The 24,399-nt window shown below is 43.4% G+C and overlaps 1 protein-coding gene across 3 annotated transcripts in view; it reads left to right on the top strand.

The window, feature by feature from the left end:
* Positions 1–24,399, top strand: part of LOC139234717 (annexin A4-like) — a 75,930-nt gene that overhangs the window by 23,399 nt on the left and 28,132 nt on the right. For all 3 annotated transcript variants that reach the window (XM_070865397.1, XM_070865399.1, XM_070865398.1), the window contains 6 exons: positions 11,599–11,693; positions 13,984–14,097; positions 16,071–16,161; positions 18,405–18,484; positions 19,149–19,205; positions 20,848–20,941. In XM_070865397.1, the coding sequence (XP_070721498.1) occupies positions 11,599–11,693; positions 13,984–14,097; positions 16,071–16,161; positions 18,405–18,484; positions 19,149–19,205; positions 20,848–20,941 (531 nt within the window). The remainder of the gene's footprint in view (positions 1–11,598; positions 11,694–13,983; positions 14,098–16,070; positions 16,162–18,404; positions 18,485–19,148; positions 19,206–20,847; positions 20,942–24,399) is intronic.

Below are 24,399 nucleotides of genomic sequence, written 5' to 3' on the forward strand. Positions count from 1 at the left end.
GGATTTTGACTCAGCGTCTATGAAGGAACGGCAATATACTTCCAAGTCAGGATGTGTGTAACTGGGAGAGGAACTTGGAGGTGATGATGTTCCCATGCCTCTGCCCGTGTCCCTCTCGGTGGTAAATGTCGCTGGTTTGGGAGGTGCTGTCGAAGAAGCCTTGGCAAGTTGCTGCATCTTGTAGACACAGCAGCCACAGTGTGCCGGGCGTGAAGGGAGTGCGTTTATTTAGTGTTTGTTCCCAAGAAGTTAAATATAACTCGCTATTAAAATGTGCAAATAAAATCTTTTTGTTTTTCTTAAAGTAACTTTCTGGAGCCTGTCCAACAGGTGTCTTATATGAAAGTCTGTTTACTTCAAAACTAGTTGCAGCTGCTTTTTTGAAAAAGAGGCTATTCCCTGGTTTTAAATTCAAAAACAGGCTTTAGAAAAAGCACTCCTGTCACTGCAGGTGTGGAATTCCCAGAGTTTAGAACTAAAAGATACTCAGGTGAGGATCAGTTCTATTTAATTTTTAAAATTATACTGATATTTTCATTTTTTGGATTCTACTACAGTGTGATGCAGATCCTTAGTCTGTTTGCATATGAATACAGCAATAGCTTATATTCTGTAATTTTTAAAACTGTTTTCCATTTGGTTACATGGTTATGGAAGAGTTATTGTACAGTAATTTGGTGAAAATTCTTTACCCAAAGAATGGTGAGAATGTGGAACTTGCTACCACAGGGTGTGGTTGAGGCAAGTAGTTTCGATGCATTTAAGGGGAGGCTAGACAAGCATATGAGGGAGAAGGGAATAGAGGGTTATACTGATGGAGTTAGATGACAAAAGATAGGAGGAGGCTCACATGGAGCATAAACATCGGCATGGACTGGTTGGGCCGAATGGCCTGTTTTTGTGCTGTACATCCTATATAATCCTACGTAGTAATTGGTGCAGTTGGCTGCACCATCCATATTAGAACAGATTTGAGGAGTGGTATTCGACTGGAGGCTGTCAGTTTGATACACGAGAGCACAAAATCCAGCTTCGAATGCTTGTTTCTGTAAATCACGCTTTCATGCACTTTTAGCTTTTTAATGATTGCAGTAAATAATGAATTTTACTTCCAGCACATGAAAATAAAAAAAGGCTAGAAATTACTTTTACTGTTAATAACAAATGAATGCTTGATGCTCCTTAAAACCTACCTCTTTGACCAAGCTTTTGAAATTAAGAAAGACTTGCATTTATATAGCGCCTTTCACGACCACCGGATGTCTCAAAGCGCTTTACAGCCAATGAATTACTTTTGGACTGTAGTCACTGTTGTAATGTGGGAAACATGGCAGACAATTTGCGCACAGCCAGCTCCCACAAAGTGCAATGTGATAATGACCAGATAATCTGTCTTTGTTATGTTGATTGAGGGACAATTATTGGCCAGGACACTGGGTATAACTCCCCTGCTCTTCTTTGAAATAGTGCCCTGGGATCTTTTACATTCACCTGAGAGCGCAAACAGGGCCTTGGTTTAATGTCTCATCCAAAAGACGGCACCTCCGACAGTACAGCACTTAGTACTGCACTGGAGGGTCAGCCTAGATTTATGTGCTCAAGTCCTGCAGTAGGACTTGAACCCACAACCTTCTGACTCAGAGGCGAGAGTGTTACACTGAGTCACGGCTGACACTGGTCACCTGCCCTAATGGATTGACGTCAAATTTTGTCTGATAACGCTCCTGCACAGCGCCTTGGGATGTCTTATTACATTAAAGGTGCTATATAAATGCAAATTGTTGTTGAAATACACATCAAGTTGATTAGCATCTAAAAAAGACAAAGACATGTTAATGTTTCAGTGTGATCCTAACATTTGTTTCAAAGATATTGAATCTTGAAGCTACTTAAAATAATTCTTTATTTAACATAGTCAAATCAGAATACTCTCAACCTAGGACATTGCTATCTGCCTCTGGGTTGCCATGAAGTTCAGAACAGAAATGCAATGAGGGGTTGATATTTCTTGTGAATGTAGAATGCATTGCCAGTTGGGTTAATAATTATAGGTGTATCTTATCCAAAGTTACAGCTCCCAAATAAGCATGATGCATCTGGAAATCTCAGCGGGTCAGGCAGCATCTGTGGAGCGAGAAACCGAGTTAGCGTTTCAGGTCGATGATCCTGCATCAGTTCCAGCATCCACAGTATTTTTCTTTTGTATGATGTATCTGGCGTTAGATTCTCAATGAAAGGGACTGGACACTTTAAAATTGTATTGAAACCAATGCAACTGCCATTATTTAATTTTTACAATATCTGTAACCCCTTCAGGAGAAATTATTCTTTGCTTAACAGACAATTAAAAAAAAATTGTTCCTGGGATGTGGGGGTCGCTGACAAGGCCAGCATTTATTGTCCATCCCTAATTTCCTTGAGAAGGTGATGGTGAACCGCCTTCTTGAACCTCTACAGTCCGTGTGATGAAGGTACTCCCATAGTGATGTTAGGGAGGGAGTTCCAGGATTTTGATTCCGCGACAATGAAGGAACGGCGATATATTTCCAAGTCAGGATGGTGTGTGACTTGGAGGGGAACGTGGAGGTGATGGTGTTCCCTTGTGCCTGCTGCCCTTGTCCTTCTAGGTAGTAGAGGTCGCGGGTTTTGGAGGTGCTGCTGAAGAAGCCTTGGCAAGTTGCTGCAGTGCATCTTGTAGATAATACACACTGCAGTCACGGTGCGCCAGTGGTGGAGGGAGTGAATGTTGAAGGTAGTGGATGGGCTGCCATCACGTGGGCTTGAATGACTGAATGAATAGGCTTCGAAAATTCCAGAAAATGCATCTGCTAAAGTGTCAAGAATAAAAAGGTTCTGGGGTTCTGACTGTCTTCTAGAAACAAATCTCCTGGCTGCAGTTTTCACATCCTCCTTAGGTAGTTTCTAAATCCGCTATTACTGCAATCTCCACTTTTGTTTGGGTATTCTCCTCTCCAATAAAAGTAGAGTGACTGTTGGATATTCTTGCAGCTTGGCTGACAAACCCTTGCCCCACTGCACTTTCAGTATTGCAAACATACCGGGGCTATATTCAGGACTGTTATTGGGGCCGTTTAGTTTTTTGAAACTGTGGGTCAGTTCCTTTTTAGTTTTCTAGGTTGGCATATATAATGTAACACTTCTTAGCCAGAGAAGACCGAGAAGTACAACATTTTAGTCAACACCTGCACTAAGCACGATAGTTTGTTTGTGGTACTTTGCAAGATTTGAATTACAATGGAGTTTATAGATGTGCAAACTAAATGCCTCTACCTGCAGTTTAATTTATAATGCTATACCTGGCACAGATACACTTGTTGACCGTGTGTAAACCAATTCAAAAATTCTGTTGTTTTTAAGTTAACTTTAGTTGTACGGTATATATTCCTGTCTTCCATTGGTTGTAAATTGAAGCATCATCCGACATCCTGCTTTACCATGACCTCTGATACAATTATTCATAAATCATAACTCCCTCATTAATCCTGTGGCTCTAAGGTGTGCAAATACAAATACTACTTTCATGTTACTGCTTCTGCTATAAAACGATGATGTTAGCAGATGATTTACTCAAGTTTCCCAGCCTGAAAATCAAACAAATAATCTCATTTGTGGATTTCATCCAGAATAAACTCATAAAAGTACTATGTTTTGTTTGCGGACCTTTGCAAGAATCCCTGTAATGTACCTTTTATTTCTGCTCCAAAACTGGTTTTACTACTCTAGGTGAACAGTTGGTCGCTATGACGATTAAGCTTCTCCAGTTTAACCCGTACTGGTATATTTCTGACACAAGAAGCTATATTCTTGGATTCACTTTATACTCCATTTACATTACAGAACAGACACATTCGTGTTCTGTCAGCTACGAGCTTTGCTTGCTGGCCTCAAAGATTGAGAAATCAAAATTTCCAAACATGTACAGCTTAACATGAGCAAGCTCCCTACTGAAATGTATGCACCTGTGAGTATCCTCACAGGTTTGTAGAGCTGTTGGATTATGAATGGCATAGCCACTCACGTGATATTCACAAGACTCAATAAAACCCCAGCCAGTTGGGTCTAGGTCATCCACGATGAGGAATGAGGTTGTGAGCCTAGTGGATGAACTGGTAATGTGTAGTGTGATTGTTAAACCTTTGTTAAACTAACTAGATCTTAATAGTAATGTGTTGCTATGAATTCTTAAGCAAGATCCCATGAAGAAAATACATTACACTCTCTCTCAGTACATACTTGTGAAATCAATTGTGCTGAATTTGCTGAATTTGCCTTGTTTATACTGTGGGGTTAATTTAATAACCAGAACATCTGCAGGTTCACAAATTACTATTCATCACTATTCTGGGCACTGAGCTCCCCTGATGTCTTATTGAAAGCTCTGTGCATTGATGGTCAGAAAAAAATGGCAAGCCGAATGGCAGGCAGGGACAACTCATCATCATAGGCAATCCCTTGGAATCGAGAAAGACTTGCTTCCGCTCTTAAAATGAGACCTTAGGTGGCTGAACAGTCCAATACGAGAGCCACAGTCCCTGTCACAGATAGGACAGATAGTCGTTGAGGGTAAACGAGGGTGGGGCAGATTTGCCGAATGCTCTTTCCGCTGCCTGTGCTTGTTTTCTGCATGCTCTCGGCGATGAGACTTGATGTGCTCAGTGCCCTCCAGGATGCACTTCCTCCACATAGGGCGGTCTTTGGCCAGGGACTCCCGCGAGCCAGTACGGATGTTGCACGTTATCAGAGAGGCTTTGAGGGTGTCCTTGTAAAGTTTCCTCTGCCCACCTTTGGCTCGTTTGTTGTGAAGGAGTTCCGAGTAGAGCGCTTGCTTTGGGAGTCTAATGTCTGGAATGCGGACAATGTGGCCTGCCCAGCGGAGCTGATCAAGTGTGGTCAGTGCTTCAATGCTGGGGATGTTGGTCTGGTCGAGGACACTAATGTTGGTTTCTGGATTTGTAGAATCTTGCGGGGACATCGTTGGTGGTATTTTTCCAGCGACTTGAAGTGTCTACTGTACATGGTCCATGTCTCTGAACCATATAGGAGGACGGGTATTACGACAGCCCTATTGCACCTGGACATGGGCAAAGAAAATTGCCTTGTTAGGCCAAGCTCCCAGCCTCGCTAGCATGTAGGCTGCCTTATTTTCATTGCCTCAGAAAGCAATGAAGTAACCTAAATAAAGTTTGAGACGGTGAACTTCAAATGTTGAACTTCAAATGTCAAACTTATATCATTTCCAAGATTTGTTGATGGTTACAAATGAAGTGATTTTTCCAATTCAGGAAATTTGGCTATATGAGTGCTGAGAGGCTCAGGACTGAGAAGACTGAATGATGAGGCATTACAAATTATTGATGTCTCTCAGTGAATTCAAATCACAAAGTATTCAGCAAACCTTCAGTGCAGAATTCAAGAGAACCATAATCAAAAAATACTTGTGGATAGTAACGACATACGTGACAATATCCCCCTTTAAGATATTAGTAATAGTCCTTTTACAAATTGAGACGGTCCGTGGCTTTCTGCTCCCGAGTTGATCATCTCAGTTCAACTCCAGCCTTGGGAGAGCATTCGGAGTCTGTTATGACTGGGGGCTGGGTAGCCGATCTGATGGGAGTGGCAATGACCATGTCAGGGATTGAAAGTCCAAATTCATTGATGACAGCGGAGTCCTCTGATGACTGAGGGTAGGTTGGTTGGTCACTGGTTGTGTCTTCCTCAGACTGTTCCGGTTCATCCATGTGCCGCAGCTTTATCTGATCAACATGTATCCTGCATGTTTGCCCATTCTTGAGCTTGACGATAAACACTCTGTTACCCTCCTTGGCCGTAACAATACTGGCGATCCACTTGGGACCTTGACCATAATTTAGTACATACAGAGGATTGTTAACAGAAATGTTGCGTGACACAGCAGCTCGATCATGATACCACTGCTGACTTTGTCGTCTGTATTCAACATGATTGTTCAAGTCAGGGTGGACAAGAGAGAACTTGGTCTTGAGACCTCTTCATCAATAGTTCAGCAGTGGGGAGCCCAGTAAGTGAGTGGGTTCTTGTCCTGTAACTAAGCAATATTCATGACAAGCACGTCTTCAGTGAACCTTGAGTTACACGTTTCATACTCTGCTTGATGGTTTGGACAGCACTCTCTGCTTGACCATTAGATGTGGATTTGAATGGTGCTGACCTCACATGTTTGATACCATTGAGTTTCATGAACTCTTGAAACTCCAGACTAATGAAGCAAGGTCCGTTGTCGCTTACAACGATGTCGGGCAGACCATGAGTGGCAAACATGACACGAAGGCTCTCAATGATAGCTGTGGATGTACTGGATGACATGATTATACACTCTATCCACTTGGAATATGCATCCATCACAACTAAAAACATCTTTCACAGGAAGGGACCTGCAAAGTCGATGTGGTTTAGCTGGCCACTGTTGTGTATCTGTAAAGCATGCACTCCTATGTTCCGCCACCAGGGTGCTCATCCCCTGAAGTCCCAAGGGATCCCAGCATCCCTTGGGAGCACTGTATATAAGCCGGCCCCATAGGCCTGTTCCTCACTCTGGGGTCACTGTTACTTTAACCTCCCTGTGTGCAGCCTCATCTGTGTTGGGAACACAATAGCCATAACCACAGACTGAGCGGCGATTCCACTGGTGCTTTACTTAGCTGCATGCACACCTGATTCCAGATCAGAGTCAATTCCAGGCCACCATACAGCTTTGGCTCATCACCCATTTGCTTGGGTATGGCAGACTAACCACCACTAAGGACACAATGTTTCACAACCGATAATATTGGGTCCTGCCTGGTCCAGGTTTTAACAGCGGTTCCTTCACTTTCAAAAGCATCCATAACTAACAGTAAGTCTGCAGGTTGTGGCATCTCCACCTCCGGTGTGGACAACGGCAGACAGCTCAGTGCATCAGCACAATTCTTGGTGCCAGGTCTATGCGAATGACATAATCGTAGGCAGATAATGTCAGCACCCACCTCTGGATGCGGGACGATGCATTGGTATTTATACCTTTGTTTTCCGAAAAAAATTAAATGAGTGGCTTGTGATCTGTTTCCAGTTCAAACCGAAGACCAAACAGGTAATGATGCATCTTTTTAACCCCATACATACAGGCTAATGCTTCTTTTTCTACCATGCTGTAGGCTCTTTCCGCCTTTAACAAACTTTTAGGAGCATACGCAACAGATTGTAGTTTACCTGATTCATTAGCTTGTTGGAGCATGCAACCAACTCCATATGACAATGCATCACAGGCCAATACTAGACATTTCATGGATCATAATGTACCAGCAGCTTGTTAGAGCAAAGCAGATTATTAGCTTTCTGAAAAGCTCTATCTTGAGACGCACCCCAAACCCAGTTGTCGCCTTTTCTTAGCAGCCTGTGTAGTGGCTCTACTGAAGTGCTTAATCTAGGTAGGAAATTAACAAAGTAGTTGAGTAGACCAAGGAATGGATGCAGCTCCGTCACATTCTGAGGCATGGGTGCATTTTTGATGGCCTTGGTTTTCAAGTCCGTAGTCCTGATGCCGTCAGCAGCAATTTTCCTCCCCAGGAATTCGTCTTCCGGTGCCATGAAGATGCACTTCAAACGTTCCAGTCTGAGTCCCACTTTGTCCAGACGATGTAGAACCTCTTCCAGGTTGTTCAGATGTTCAGCGGTGTCACGACCTGTGACCAGGATATCATCTTGGAACATGACAGTTCTAGGGACGGACTTCAGTAGACTCTCCATGTTCCTCTGAAATATGGCTGCAGCCAAGTGAATTACGAAAGGACACCTGTTGTAGATAAATAGTCCTTTATGAGTGTTGATGCACGTAAGTTTCTTCGACGTCTCGACTAGCTCCTGTGTCATGTAGGCCAACGTCAGATCCAGTTTAGTGAACGACTTCCCCCCGGCTAGCATTGAAAAAAGGTTATTAGTTTTCGGTAACGGGTATTGATCCTGTTTCGAAAATCGATTGATCGGAACCTTGTAGTCTCTGACTATATCCTGACAGTGCCATCACTCTTCAACACAGGGATAATGGGGCTGGCATTCGTTAAATTCGACCGGTGATATGACCCCTTCACACTGGAGTCTGTCCAGTTCGATTTCAACCTTCTCCCTCATCATGTACAGAACCGCCCGAGCTTTATGATGGACGGGTCTTGCATCCGAGTCCACGTGGATCTGCACCTTGGCTCCTGTGAAATTGCCGATGCCTGGTTCAAACAGCGAGGGGAACTTGCTCAGCACTTGAACACATGGAGTATCATCCTCCGAAGACAACGCTTTGATATCGTTCCAATTCCATTTGATTTTTTTCTAGCCAATTCCTGCCGAACAACAGCGTTGAACCATTGCCTGGAACAATCCATAACGGTAAATCATGAACCGCACCATCATACGACACCTTGACTACTGCACTTATTGTGTCCTTACACTCTACTATAAATCAACACGAGGCACATACTGGAGACAAGGTCACTCTGTGACCTGTACCTTTATTCACAGGACCAAGGAGTGCTGACCCAACGTGGAACCTCCCTTTATATACCTGGATGACCAGGTGAGGAGTGTCTCCCACAAGTTCATCCCCTGTGGTCAAGGTGTGCATTACTTAGTTGTATACAGTGTACAATGTTGTTACATGAAGGTTACAGTTACATGAAGGTTACATACATGACATCACCTCCCCCCCCCAACGTCTTTGGGTCAAAGATTGAGTCTTTCAGGCGGTCGACGCTCTCTCGTGGAGCGCTGCAGTTGGGGCTCTGGTTCTTGAGCTTTGGTATGTGTCTTTGTCACTTGTGGTGATTCCGGCTCGTCCGGACTGGTCGCAGGGACTGTGCATGCTGCTGAAGGTTCTTGTTGCTCGTTCACTGGCAGTGGTGTGGGCGGCATCTCATGATTTTCCTCAGGTTCCACAGTGTCCATGCTGAACCTTTTTTTTACATGGTCCAGATGCTTGCAGCATATCTGTCCATTGTTAAGTCTGACCACTATGACCCTATTCCCCTCTTTACCAATTACAGTACCCTCAAGCCACTTGGGCCCCAAACCGTGATTAAGAACAAATACAGGGTCATCGATTTCTATACATCTCCCCTTTGAGTTACGGTCATGGCACTCATTTTGGGACTGGCGCTTGCCCTCAACAATGTCTGACAGGACTGGGTGAATGAGGGACAGCCGAGTTTTAAGTGTGCGTTTCATGAGTATTTCTGCTGGCGGGACTCCCGTGAACGAATGCGGTCGGGACCTGTAGGCCAGCAGGTGGCGCGATAGGCGGCATTGAAGGGCGGGTCCTTGAATCCGGAGCATGCCTTGTTTTATGATTTGGACCGCACGTTCCGCCTGGCCATTGGAAGCCGGCTTGAACGGTGCTGTCCTGACATGTTTGATGCCATTACCCAACATGAATTCCCGGAATTCATAGCTAGTGAAGCACGGGCCGTTGTCGCTAACCAGGATGTCCGACAAAGACCGCACGCAGACTCGCCACTGTGGTGGATGTCGTGCACGAATTCAATATGATGCACTCGATCCATTTCGAGTGCGCATCAACAACAATGAGGAACATTTTCCCCATGAACGGGCCTGCGTAGTCTACGTGAATACGTGACCATGGCTTGGTGGACCAGGGCCACTGGCTGAGTGGGGCCTTCCTGGGGGCATTGCCCAGCTGGGCACACGTCGTGCACCTGCGAACACAGTGTTCCAGGTCTGCATCAATTCCCGGCCACCATACATGTGACCGGGCAATGGCCTTCATTAGCACAATGCCTGGGTGCTTGCTGTGGAGTTCCATGATGAATGCTTCCCTTCCCTTCTGGGGCATGACTACCTGGCTGCCCCATAGTAGGCAGTCGGCTTGGATGGAGAGTTCATCCATCAGTCTGTGAAACGGTCTGACAATCATGGCCTTGTTCAAATCCAGCATCTCCGCTGCCAGTAGCTTACATAGGATCACCTCGTGGTTGATGCCGATTACAAAGAAGTCTCGCAGCATGTCCCCCAATGAGTTTTCGAACTTACACAGTCCAGCTAGACGTCTTAGGTCGGCAACCAATTCTGACACATCCTGGCCCTCAGAACGAACGTTCTTGTAGAATCGATATCGTGAGATGATGATGCCTTCTTCTGGTTTGAGCTGATCACGTACCAGAGCACACATAGTCCTTGTCCGTTGGACTTGCAGGCGAGAGAAAATTCTTTATGAATCCATAGATTTTCGGACCGCAAACCATGAGGTAGACCGCCCAGCGCCTAACTGCGTCAGTGGGTTCCTCCATTTTGTTGGCCACGAAGTACTGGTCCAAGCGAGCTACAAAATCTGCCTAGTCCTCTCCATCCACGAATCTCTCCAGAATTCCAATTGTGCTCATTTTTGCATGCGAAGATTCTTAAGTTACTTCATCGCCAAATGTTATGTATATAATAACTCGATAGACTGAATACTGTAAACTAACACAGATGCAAACCTGGCTCTGCTTTATTAGGGCCCAACATGATTACATTACATGATGGCTTGCCTTTTATACCTGAGCTGCGTACAGCCCAATGACCTCTGACAGTGGCTAGTAACCCCAAGCATACATACATGACACTGGCAAACATAACCTTCTCAGAAAGGCCAAGGGGGGAATTTTAACATTAATAAAAAGAGTGGGTTTATCGAGTGGGGGTAGTTAAATTGGTAAAGATGGAATTCCTGACTTGATCCTGCCTCCTGCCCTCCCACTTTCGCTTTTAACGGAGGCGGGAATTGAGGTGTGGTGGTGGCGGCGGGGGGGCGGGGGAGGGGATGGGGGCGACCAACCCACTCACATGAAGGGGGACGTCAATTTAAGTATTATAATGAGGTCGGAAGCCTCTTTGTTTTTTTACCCTCCATTTTGTTTTTAACTGCACAATTTGTGAAACCCGACAGTTACAACAAGGTGGTGACTGATGCATCCAGGAGGTAAGTGTCTTTAAACCTACCTCCTGCATCCAGGGTCCCTGCTTAACCCTCCCAAACCCCCTGTGAGCGGAGACCGCCCTCCCCCCCCCCTCAGACCTAAGATCTCTCCACGAGGCCGCCAATCACACTTCTCCACACCCCCCCTCCCTCCCCCCACAGACCTCTGATGCCTCCATGAGACTTCCAAACCATGCTCTTCCGGCCTTCCTCCAGCTCCTCTCAGCCTGCAATCTTCTGTAGATTCCCCTCCCCCATCCCCAGTTCCTCCCGGCCCATGATCTTCTGAAGATCCAAACCCCGTGCCCCAGGCCCCCACGTGGTCCCTGCCTCCCTCTCTGTGGCCTAGTGCCGCAGGCCTACATGCCCACATCCAGATGCCTCTCAATCTGGCTGGCTGCGGGTGGGAAATCTGGGCCTCGCATGCAAATCAGGCCCTCCTCCTGAAAATCTAGTCCTAAGTGTATATAATGGTGAAAGTTGGGAGTCAAATTCAGGTCTCCAATTCCAAGTCTATTGGTGTAGTTTTGTATTTGTAAGTTAGTTATCAAATTAGTATTTTTAATGAAATACTAACTTCCTTGTTCTTAATTCATTAGGAACTAATGAAGATACCATTATCGATCTTTTGACAAGTCGAGCCAATTTTCAACGACAGTACATCATTCAATCATTCAAATCATCTTATGATCAGGTAGTGAACATGTCTTAATATTTAGCTTATCTTTTAATGTGCTACATACTTGTCATACATGTGTGAATTTTTCCGTCCTTAAATAGTAGTTAAACTCAATTTATCCTTTTTCACCTCAAACATAAACTGAAAATAAATGTAACGATAGCATTACCTAATAGATGAATGGTTGGGATGATTCAAGTTGGAAAACTGTAACTAGCAGGGTGCCACAGGGATCAGTGTTGGGGCCTCAACTATTTACAATCTATATTAATGACTTGGATGAAGGGACCGAGTGTAATGTAGCCAAATTTGCTGATGATACAAAGATAGGTGGGAAAGCAAGTTCTGAAGAGGACACAAATAATCTGCAAAGGGATATAGATAGCTTAAGTGAGTGGGCAAACATTTGGCAGCTGGAGAATAATGTGCGGTTATCCACTTTGGTAGGAAAAATAAAAAAGCAAATTATTATTTAACTGGAGAGAGACTACAAAATGCTGCTGCACAGAAGGATCTGGAGGTCCTTGTATATGATACACAAAAAGTTTGCATGCAGATACAGCAAGTAATTAGGAAGGCAAATGGAATGTTGGCCTTTATTGCAAGAGGGATGGAGTAGGGAAGTCTTGCTACAACTGTAAAGGGCGTTGGTGAGACCACACCTGGAGTACCGCATACAGTGGTCTTCTTATTTAAGGAGGGATATACTTGCATTAGAGACATTTCAGAGAAGATTCACTAGGTTGATTCCTGAGATGAAGAAAGGTTGAGCAGGTTGGGCCTATACTCATTGAAGTTTAGAAGAATTAAAGGTGATCTTATTGAAGCTTATAAGATTCTGAGGGGGCTGACAGGGTAGATGCAAAGAGGATGTCTCCCCTCGTGGGAGCATCTAGAACTAGGGGGCATAGTTTCAGAATAAGGGGTCACCCATTTAAAACGGAGATGAGGAGAAATTTCTTCTCTCAGAGAGTCGTGAATCTTTGGAATTCTCTACCTCAGAGAGCTGTGGAGGCTGGGTCATTGAATATATTTAAGATAGAGATAGACAGACTTTTGAATGATAAGGGAGTTGAGGGTTATGGGAAGCGGGCAGGGAAGTGGAGTTGAGGCCAAGATCAGATCAGTCATGATCTTATTGAATGCGGAGCAGGCTCGAGGAGCCAAATGGCCTACTCCTATTTCTTATGTTCTTATGTACTATGAATGAAATACTTCAGATTTGGAAACTATTGTTGGCAGAAAATCTGTTACTATACCCACAAATACCTATAGCAGTTTGTTTCTGGCTGGTAGGGGCCTACAATCCTCTTCTCCTTCAACACCAGCGAGATGGGCACATCGCTGCTAACCTTGATATGTCACGAGTTGCAGTCGAATCTGTAAACCATGCAGAGACCAGCGGTATGCCTCTTTGGTCATAGTCATGGGCCTTGTAACTCTTGATACTTACAAATTATTTGAACAATGCAGAGTTGTAATTGGAAATATGGGTGTTTGAAATCACTCCCTTCTTTGCGTAGTCAAATTTTTGGAATTGCTACCCAGCTATCTGAGCAGGAACAGTAATAGACATGAGTTTAAATAGTACAGTGCACCATTTATTTCTTGCCATCTTCAGCATAAGGGCCTCTTTGTAAATTAAACAAACAGTTATTGTACTTCATTGTAAAGGCAGCATAAAAAGACTTTTAACCTACTTGCATCGCTCTGTGCAAAGGCAGCTGAAGGCTTGTGTGCTGTTGGGTAGGAACAATCCCTGTAGTTAAGATAATATGTTATCATGTTTATCATGTGAAAATGAAAGACCACGATTGTTATTGGTAACATGTACCAGAGTTGGTGGCTGTGATTCTTTCATTAGGCAGTGTTTGTTGATCTGCAGTAAGGATTGCAGCGCTGCCTTTATGGATTGCCACCTTATTATTAAAAATTGTTCACAGATTCATTCATACCAATGTTGGATAAATGTTAATAGTTCCTGAACAACAGATCATAGTTTTAAACATGGGGCAAGTTGAAGGGAGAATAAGGCAATGGGGCTCATATCCCCAGGACTGTAAGGTCAGGATGCTGATTGTAGTCGTCACTAGATATGCCATATTATCATCAAAATTATTGAAAATACTTCATAAATTTTGAGGCAACGATGCTCTGCTCAACCATTTCATGCTTTATGACTGAGTCAGAAACAGCACAAAGCAAACCTTGGTAGAACATTTCCTCCTTTTATTGAACCACCTCTTTTACTGAATTTTAAACATAAAACTGTTCTGTTGAATAATGTGTTCCTAAAATGCGACAGAGCCTAATTGAGGAGCTGAAGTCCGAACTTGGAGGGCATTTTGAATCTGTGGTTGAAGGGCTAATGCTGACTCCTGGAAAATTTGATGCAAAAGAACTAAATGATGCAATGGCGGTAAGTCACAGCTATCCGTTTTTGTTTTGGGCTTGTTTTTATAAATAAGATTCTATATGGGCCTAGAAATTGGGCTGCATAGCATCTCTTCAGTCCCCAAAATGGCAGGGATTCTGACCAGAAGTGCACCACCCACCATATTGGGAAAGATCAATCAAGAGGCATCCTTTATCAATGGCTGAAGCAGGTGTCAGGTCCTTTGTGTATTCAAATAAAGAACCAAACGCCTGCTTGAGATCCCCGGTGCAAGATCTGTTTGCCCTGAAGCAGCCAACGCCATCCGGGAAACCAACCCTACAGAACACCAACAGCAAAAAAGGTAAGTTACTTACCTCTGAATGTAGAGGTACGTAACATCCTGCTCCTCCCCGACCTGCATTAAGCCAGCCACCTACCCCTCCCCAATTGGCACTTCTCCTAACCACCCGTCACATTCCCCCCACCATTGGCTCGAAATCCCTGACATCCAACCCAGGCCCCGATCCAGCGGGCTGCTGCGGGCCCCACTCTCAGTCACCGAACATTTTCTCCCCCAACCCCCCCACCCATTAAGGACATCACTTACCTGTGAGCTGGTGTGGTGCCAGCAGCAGCCCGATCTTCCTCCAATCACCTCCTCCTGCAGCGCCGTTCCAATTCGAATGATATCCGAGGTCCAATATCCATTCGTTTGCAGGGTAAATACCCTGCTTGAGGGGGAAGTGCCCACAAAGGGTGCTTCCAAATTACTAGGCCCATATAGTTAATCTAAGTAAGTATATAAGAACAAAAAGCATGGAATGAGAAAATCCATTGGGCTCTTCAGGCCCGCTACTTTCACTAAATTTGTACGATCAGCAGGAGAAAAAAATCTTCCTGCTCTTGATTGTTGTCCAATGAAAGTGCATGTGTGTGGGCATCGGATAAAGAAAATAATAGACATCTTATGGTCAAATAGTCTGCTTGCACTTGCTGACTAGGTTCATCAAATGGCATGCTGGCCGTCATAGCGAGAGGATTTGAGTACAGGAGCAGGGAGGTCTTATTGCAGTTGTACAGGGCCTTCGTGAGGCCACACCTTGAGTATTGTGTGCAGTTTTTGTCTCCTAATCTGAGGAAGGACGTGCTTGCTGTTGAGGGAGTGCAGCGAAGGTTCACCAGACTAATTCCCGGGATGGCAGGACTGACATATGAAGAAAGATTGGCTCGGCTAGGCTTATACTCACTGGAATTTAGAAGAATGACAGGGGATCTCATAGAAACATATAAAATTATGACGGGACTGGACAGGTTAGATGCAGAAAGAATGTTCCTGATATTGGGGAAGTCCAGAACCAGGGGTCACAGTCTCAGGATAAGGGGTAAGCTATATAGGACCGAGATGAGGAGAAACTTTTTCACCCAGAGAGTGGTGAACCTGTGGAATTCTCTACCACAGAAAGTTGTTGAGTCCAGTTCGTTGGATATATTCAAAAGGGAGTTAGATGTGGCCCTTACGGCTAAGGGGATCAGCGGGTATGGAGAGAAGGCGGGAGTGGGGTACTGAAGTTGCATGATCAGCCATAATCATATTGAATAGCGGTTCAGGCACGAAGGGCCGAATGGCCTGCTCCTGCACCTACTTTCTATGTTTCTATGTTTCTATCTTTGCAGAGTGGCCGCTTGGTTGAGTTAGTAGAGAGTTGCTGTGTGAGTAGACCCCTATCCTGGCCTATGGATCAAGAGGTGCTAAAATAATTCATGCAATTCTTTTATTAACTGCAGAAGATCATGGACTGTAAATAATGAGCCTTATTGAAGGGCTAACAGTGTGGTTGCCTGAGTATCACAAGAGTATAACTGGATTTCTTTTGGCCAAAAGTATCATAATATTTAGCAAAGATGAAAAGTCAAAAGTACTTACACTCTCTTGTGTAATCATTTCATGATGGAATCATCATATCTGTTTTTAAGTTTGATTAAGATCATAGTTTGAATTCTGTATGGTTTAATAGGGCCCTGGAACTGATGAACACATCCTAGTAGAAATTCTTGTTTCGCGGACTAACAGACAACTTTGGGAACTTGCTGAAGCCTACCAATCAGGTAATATATTTACTTTCTAATCTCTAAAGTGTTGAAGGGATCCGTCCTCATAACAGGGCTGGCTGTAGGTATGGAAACTGCACACCTCAGAGATTGCTAGATTTTTGGATATTAAAGGAATCAAGGGATACGGGCAAGTGGAATTGAGGTAGAAGATCAACCATGATCTCATTGAATGGCAGAGCAGGCTTGAGGGGCCAAATGGCCTACTCCTGCTCTCTTCCCCCACCTCCACACAATGCTCTATAGCCAGTTGCTGTATGTTTGTCTGTTTTTTTGTCACCCTTTTTTAGGTCTTCCCATACACAGTCCCATTATTTAATTTTTGTCAGCAGGAGTCAATTACACTACCATGCTCAGAAGGTGCATGAGTTAACTTGCCTTTTGTTATTTGGGACTTGCATATGAATCCATTAGAATAAGTCTCCTTTCTATTATTAAGGTTATTGGTGAAATGAATTTGGTCATTAAGTTCTCAATTCAGTTCCTCCTAATATGAATCAGCTGTACTAATTTGATAAACCAGTTCAGAGCGGTTACAAGGATTGATTGTATAGGAATGGAAAAAATGGCGCTGCTATTAGATCGTATGCATCGTAAGTTGGTGTACAGACACGTTTTAAGAGTGTCATTGCAGCGCATTTTTTCCTGTTGATGTCATATCCCATATTCCTACAAGGCCACTCCCAGTACTAATTATGGCACACAATTATGGGTTTAGAGGAAGCTGGCAGGTTTTCCTGGTGCTGTATTCCTTCAGAAAGAAATGTGAAAGTTGGTCCAAAGCCCAGTATGTGATTAGGAGGAAAGGGGAGGTATTTGTTTGATTCCAGAAAATGAGAATGAGAAGGATGAGTGGAGAATATGTGATTCTTTCCTACCACTGTGTTCTCTGCAGGAAGAATCTCAACAATGTTAACATTGAATCCGTATAGAACAAACTGACCACTTTTAATGCCTTGGGGACCACAGAAATATTTCTGTATACCATTAAACATATTGCAAGAATACTCTAATTTATTGTTTGATGGCCTGTACATTTCAAAAGTTATTGGGTTGTTGTACAGAAAATTAATTTGCAGATATTCTACAAGAAGTTTGTTTTTGATTTAAAAAAAATATTTTTTCCAGAATTTCACATAGACATAGATATTGATGGAGTGGTACATTTTGGGTATGAGGCATTTTCAGGAGTATACATCAGTATAATGAGTCCATTGATGAAGTTGTATATCCAGATATAGTAGCATTGGGCTCAATTTTGCCCAACCCCTTTTTTCGGCGCACGTATCTTAAGTGCGCCGACTTTGCGCGCTGGAACTGGTGCCGGTAAAAAGTCGCCCCATCCTGGCCATTCTTCCGAGTCCCCGGAGTCCCAGCATGGTGTGCATTGTGAAGTGGGGAGCGGAGCAACAGGCCAGCGCTGAAAACAGTGCCGGCACCTGCGCGCATGCGCAGTGAAGTCTGCGCACATGCTCCTCACCCTCCCAGCATGTCCTGCGAGCTGTGAGCAGGACCCGATGTCGCAGCCTCTATTCCCGGCCGAAGGGATGCCCCGATCTCGCCACACCAAATCCCCTGCCAAGTGGCCTCCCGCACCGGCCGGCCGGCCCGCTGAATTCCCGGGCCGAGGTAGGACTTCAGTTTTATTTTTTATTCATTGATGGTTGTGCTTGAAAGTTTTGATTGGGGGGGGGGGGGCAAGGGAGGAGGGAAGTTTTGTGGGGGGGGGGGGGGAGAAAGAGTGTTTTGGGGGGTAGAAAGAGTATTTTGATGTGGTGGGTGGGAACTTTAAAAAAAAAAACTTGATTCTGGCATAAAGGTAGGACTTCTATTTTTTATTTGTTATTGAATGCTTATTTTTGTGCTTTGTTTAGTGCTTTATAAGTCTTGGTGCTTTAAATGCACTAACCTGTGCCGATTTCTTAAGGCCTTAACGAAACTAGAATGTGAGCATTCCATTACACCGCTGCCAAGTATCAGATGCAGATGTAAGAGCCTGTTCCTGTGGGAAGGAAGAATGTATGTTGCATGAATTTTTAATATGTGCTGTGTGTATTGTGTTTGTGCAAATTTGGTTTATACGTGAAGCTGTTTCTGTGAGATACATTTCTGAAATGAAATAATCCCAAATGCACATTTTATATTTACAGATATAAGGTTATTTTTTAAAATGCCAAAGGTATAAAAAGAAAAGTTCTATGAGTGAGTGAATTAGCAATATTTGTGTTTCTGTCCTGTAGATAATGCAATGAGTTTAAAGGATGCTCTCGAGTCAGAGAATAGTGGTGAATTTGAAAATCTTTTGCTGGCCCTGCTAAAGGTCAGTGTGCTTTGTATCCATTCCATTCCATTGAACAGTATATTTATTTTATATTTTGACACCTCATATTATGACAAAAGGAAAACTGGTATCTGAGTTTCAGGAGTATTATGAGGCCTTTTTTCAATCATAAAAATAATTGAAGACTTGAGTTCCTCCTCACATCATCTGATGTAATACCCGGTTATGGAGATCAGTAGGTCCTTGGCTCAACACCCGGTTTGTAGTGGGTTAGCCAATCACACCAAGGCAATAGCAAGGCTCTATAATTGGCTTCCATGCTTCTGTCTTGGGGAGAAAAAGATCAGTCGGGTGACCCCTGCTGAATAATGTAAGCGTATGGATGTCAGAAAGCACAGACATGGGCTTGGTTGTGATGCCATTCACAGTTCAATAGGCTATTGATATTCGGTATCAAACCCCCCCGCCCATGTGAACAATGGCTATTTGGGTGAGGTATTTTGGAGGGCTGGCATGAATCAGTGCCATGAAGAGAGAAGAGGGAAAAAAATGGAGGGGGGAACAAAGTTCAATAAATACATTTTGAGCAAGAACAGATTTCATTAACTGTGTATTTTGAACATTGATTAGATTCTTGCAAAATTGTGCTGTGATTTTTATGTAGTGAGGTTCTACTCAAACCGAGGTGTGCTTTCTTTTTTAGGGAAAGCGAGATGAAGGTTACAATGTGGATCAAAGCCAAGTAAAGGTAGATGCTCAGGTAAGTACTGTGCTTTTATTCAGATTGATTATGGGTGTTGGATGAGGATTCAAGAACCAGCACCATTCACGGCAAATGCCGTCCTCAGCCACCAAATTCTATTTTTGATTTTTGAGGGAATGGAAGGCCACAAAATCTAATGGCCACGATGAACTATTCATAAAATTATTTGGCACATTATAGAGTCCTGTTTATAATTACCAAGCAATGTTGGAATTCTGGGTGGTGAAATATTGGGAGATCCCTTTATTCCAAGATTAGTCCTAAGACTGGTGTCTAGATTAAATGTCTAAGGATGTGTCAGCAAAAAAACTCTTTTGTAATTTTGATAAATCACAACCAAATTATTACTTGTGGATAGATAACGAATCTACTTAAGAAACTTGCAGTGAAGAGTCACAACCAGTTCTTCAGTGTTGGCATCATCATGCTGCCTACCTGCTGCTGACAATCAGGGATACGCCTACCTTGAATATCATTGAATATATTATTAAAACTGGGATACTTTTAGAGGTGTAATTTAATCTGATCTCTGCCTTCAGATATGCCTTCAGTTAGAAACTGCATAAAATGACATTGGTAGCCCTGAATGATAATACATGCTCATCACTCCCAGACATCCATTATTCTCAATAAAATATCCTAATTTGTACACTTGTTTTGTTTATTTACTACTTTCTACCCAAGTTTGCAACTAACCCATCTGAAATCCTAAAGTTTAACCTATTGATAGTGGGAAACTTTGTGTTTTTCCTTTTTTATTATCTAGGTAAATTTTCATTTATCCCTCTAAGTTTCTACCTGTCTTTCAAAAGTCATGAGCTATCGGTTGCCTGGAGGACAACTGGGTACCCTTCTCCCATATCACCACCAAGGCTGTGAATCTGTTTCAACTGTTATGTTCTTTCACTGATATTTGTCGTCTTGCCCCAAAAGGAATTGCCCAGTGTCCACTCACTGTCTTCTTGCACCGACACAACTGCAACTGAGACCTTGGTAGGATCGAATCTGTCAGATTATATTGGTGATCCAATATGTTGCATTACTGTGCAAGCCCCAGAAAATGTACATTGTGTCTTGTCAAAGGGAACAAAGAGAGACATTACATTTATATTGCACCTTATCATTTGCTTAGGATATCCCAAAGCACTTCACAACCAATAAGTTGCTTTTTGAAATGTAATCACTGTTGTGGGGCCAGATGCAGCAACCAATTCGTGCAGTGAGATCATACAAACAGCAAAAGGAATGGTGCTGCTGTTTGAGGGAGGAATGTTGGCCAGAACACCGGTAGAATTTTTAAAAATAATGTCCTGAAATGTTTTAGGTTCTTTGGAAAATGTGCTAAAACCGAGATTAAAAGATGGAACCTCCAACAATGCAGCACTCCTTTAGTACTGCACTGCATGAAAATATCAGTTTAGAGTATGTGCACAAGTCCTGAAGTAGTGTTTGACTCAGAAGGTACTTCTAATTGAGCCATACAGACAGCTTAGGGTTTCAACAGAGAATCTCTATTTAAAAACAAATTGTTCTTCCTATTCTGATTTTGTGATAATGAGATTTGATCACTTGTGCATTCATTTACAATTCTGGTATCCACTCATGCTCTTTTTAAATGATCAATGTGCTTTCATTTCAGGAGTTGTTCGCTGCAGGAGAAGACAAGTGGGGAACTGATGAGACAAAATTCATTAAGATCTTCTGCAGACGGAACTTTACTCATCTACGAAGAGGTAGAGTGAAAACGTGCAACATTCTAGAATGTATTAAAATGCTCCACTTTCATAATGTTGCCTATTTTAATATTTTTCATTGAATGAGCTTCCCTCCACTGACTGACAAATAGGCCATCCACCCATCCGAACATTTCATGAGTGATGTGCCCAGAAAACCAGAAATGTGTGCAAATAAGCTGGGGTCAGCACATTTTATACACAGGCGCACGCAGCACCTGGAAAGTGTTGCCACTGTTTATATGTCCCATAATGTAGGCTGTAAGAATAGGATATGTCGACTTTTGCTTGGTTTTCTGTTGGAGATGAGGTGCAAGCTTTACAGGACGTTTCCTCAGGAGATGAAATGGGTTGGCTTGAGTCCACAATATGTGGATTATCCACGCTGTGGTGAAGGACCAAGTTTTCTGAGCTCATTTCTTTCCTCCTTGTTTTATGCTTTCTTATGTTCCTGTCATGAGATTACTGAACCTTGGCAACTGAGAATTAATAGATAGTACTGCATGATGTGGTGTTATCTTGTAGTGCTAAATGTTAACCAGATTTAAAGGATTTAAAACTAGGTTCAAGAAATAACTTCAGGTCATTACAAAATGTTGGCTGGGAAATTGCGTAGCGCCCCGTTTAGGGATGGTAACATCCGCGATGCGGGACTCCGGAAGTCCCGCCCCCCCCTCACAAAATTGGGGTTACCACCCCCCGAGAAGATGTGGAGTACAAAGAAATGCACTCCAATTCCTCTCTGGGATGCTAACGGGGCGGGAGTGAAGTAAGCGGGATGCAGCACTACCCACTGAGCCACGCAGCGCTACTGGGGAGGGCCAAGCTGCAGACTCTGCAGGACCCTACCTGGACCAGATTGCCGGGTTGCCAGTTCAAGAGGCAATGGGCAAGTAAGTCAATAAGGAAGTGGGACAATTTTTTTTTAAATTCATGCAGATGCCACCGCCCCTTAAACCAGCGCCCTGCGAGTGGCTGGTTGCCATGTATGTGCCCTTTGAAGCTGCCGCTGCCTTCACCCGACACAGATTCAGGGGACGATAGCAAATTTTTATCCGGGGCGAAAACGGGTCACTTCGCATGGTGATGACGTCAGTACTGGCGCAGCGGAGTGGGGTGCTACCGGTTACCGGCAGCACTAAACTCCCATGGAATTTAACGGGAGTTGTTGGCGGCGCTGTGCCTGGGCAAAAATGGAAGTTGTGAACGACTCCAATTTCTCCCCCATTGATTTAAATGGTTTAGTGTTGAATGGCTCTTTAAGGACTTGATGGTTGCAAATGATAAGGACCTAAAATCAAAGATGTTTGTATAGCAATGTGCTTTAATATGGTATGAGTTTTCCAGACATGTTCATTATGTTTGGACTTCCTGAAGTTGTAGCTTTAAGGTTGTTTCACCCATAGGGAAATGTTCTGATTGTAAAACTGAGCTAGGCTCAGTTAGTGTTACTCTGGTCCTTGGCTAAGAGAGTTCTAGATTCAAGCCTGATGCTGGCTTTGAGGTTATATCTAAATCGATGCTCCACTGCAGTGCTGAGGGATTCCAAATGGGCCAGTATTGAATGCTAAAGGAATAATTTATATTTATGATATTTTATTTAACTTCACATACAGCGGTTTTCAGTAGCTTACAATCGCTGTCTTGCAGACTGACTCTTTATCCAGTTTGAAATAAATTGGTTGTTTAATTCAAACATTGATTCTTTACGGACAACCTCTAAATTCTCATGCTCAATCCAATATATAATTACAGTCTGTTCCGGTGAATATTAAAGTTCACATGATACTATTTAAAGAAAAGCAGCAAGTTCTCCCGCTGTCCTGCCCAACATTTCCTCAATCAATATCACACATGCACAAAAGAAATGTATCCACATTGCTTGCTTGTTGTGGGAAGCTGCTGACTGCCTACATAAGTCACTGCTCTTCGAAAGGACTGAAAGACTTTAATTTATATAGTGCCTTTCACGACCACCGGACATCTCAAAGTACTTTACAGCCCATGAAGTAGTTTTGGAGTGTAGTCACTGCTGTGATGTAGGAAACAGCAGCTAATTTATGCACAAACAGCAATGTGATAATGACCAGATAATCTGTTTTTGTTATGTTGATTGAGGGATAAATATTGGCCAGGACACCTGGGATAACTCCCCTGCTCTTCTTCGAGATAGTGCCACGGGATCTTTTATGTTACTGGAGTGTCAGCCTAAATTTTTTTTGTGCTCAAGTCCCCGGTGTGGGACTTGAACCCACAACCTTCTGAGGCGAGAATGCTACCCACCGAATGAATTATATCAAGTGCTTTTGCGATGTTTTGACATAGCAAGGCCCGATGAAACAATGTATATTTAAGAATAATCAGGTTGTATGGCACAAAATATATTTTCACAGAACTATTATAAACTTGAACAACCCAGTGGGTGGCTGCAGGCAATTGTATAAATATCTGATACAAAGTAAGGCACAAATCTAGAATTGTAAATTGATAACAATTGAAAAACAAAATTGCTGAGAGCTCACTGGAGGGAGGGTGTCACATCCTCCTCATTCTCACTGGCAGCTGTGCTAAGAAGAGAAATGGCAATATTTTATTTGGCTTCCAAGAAAAGTATCAAATCACTTGCAGAAGAAACATGCTGAAAAGCAATTCTAATAATCTGTTAGAAAGAGGACATATCACAATCGGAATGAGTGATATTCGGCTTCCATCTGGAATGGGGAAATACCATGTCCGCACAGGCCCCTGTGTATCATTAAAACCACCTCTTTGGAAGGGGCAATGGCCATCAACAGTGATTAGCTCTTATTCAAGTAAGGACTGCACCCACACCCCACTCTCCTTCCCCCCCTGTAATGTATTTGCTTTATGGGTTCTTTGCTTGAGAATTCATAGCAACACATTGCTATTAAGAACTTGTTGGTTTATTAGTAACCGTTTAACAATCACACTATAGCATACAGTTCATCCACCAGGCTCACAACCACCTGCCTCATCGTGGATCCCCTGAACCCAACCACCTGGGGTTTTATTGAGTCTTGTGAACATCACATGACTGGCTAAGCCACTCACAACTCAACAACTCTACAACTATTTTGTAGACACATTAATTAAGTGCCCCCTGGTGGGGGGCGGGGGGCACACTCCAAAAAACTTTTCAAGTGCCCTCTTGGTTTTTTTTGTTGTTTTTTTTGTTTTTTCTTGAGGGCACCAAAACACAAATTATACAAGTGCCCCCTGGCTAAAACGGGAGCACTAAAACTGACAAACTTAAACAAATTAAACTTTGGACGTGTAGTTCAAATTAAAATTTGGTTGCCAGGGGTGATGATGCACTCTAGTCCCTCCGGCGCCCACCTCTCACGGAAGGCCGCAGGCGTACCGGTGGACACTGCGTGCTCCATCTCCAGGGACACCCTGGCTCAGATGTAACCGCAGAAGAGAGGCAGACAGTCAGG

Source organism: Pristiophorus japonicus, chromosome 22, assembly GCF_044704955.1.
Source record: "Pristiophorus japonicus isolate sPriJap1 chromosome 22, sPriJap1.hap1, whole genome shotgun sequence".
In the NCBI taxonomy this organism is placed as follows: Eukaryota; Metazoa; Chordata; class Chondrichthyes; family Pristiophoridae; genus Pristiophorus; species Pristiophorus japonicus.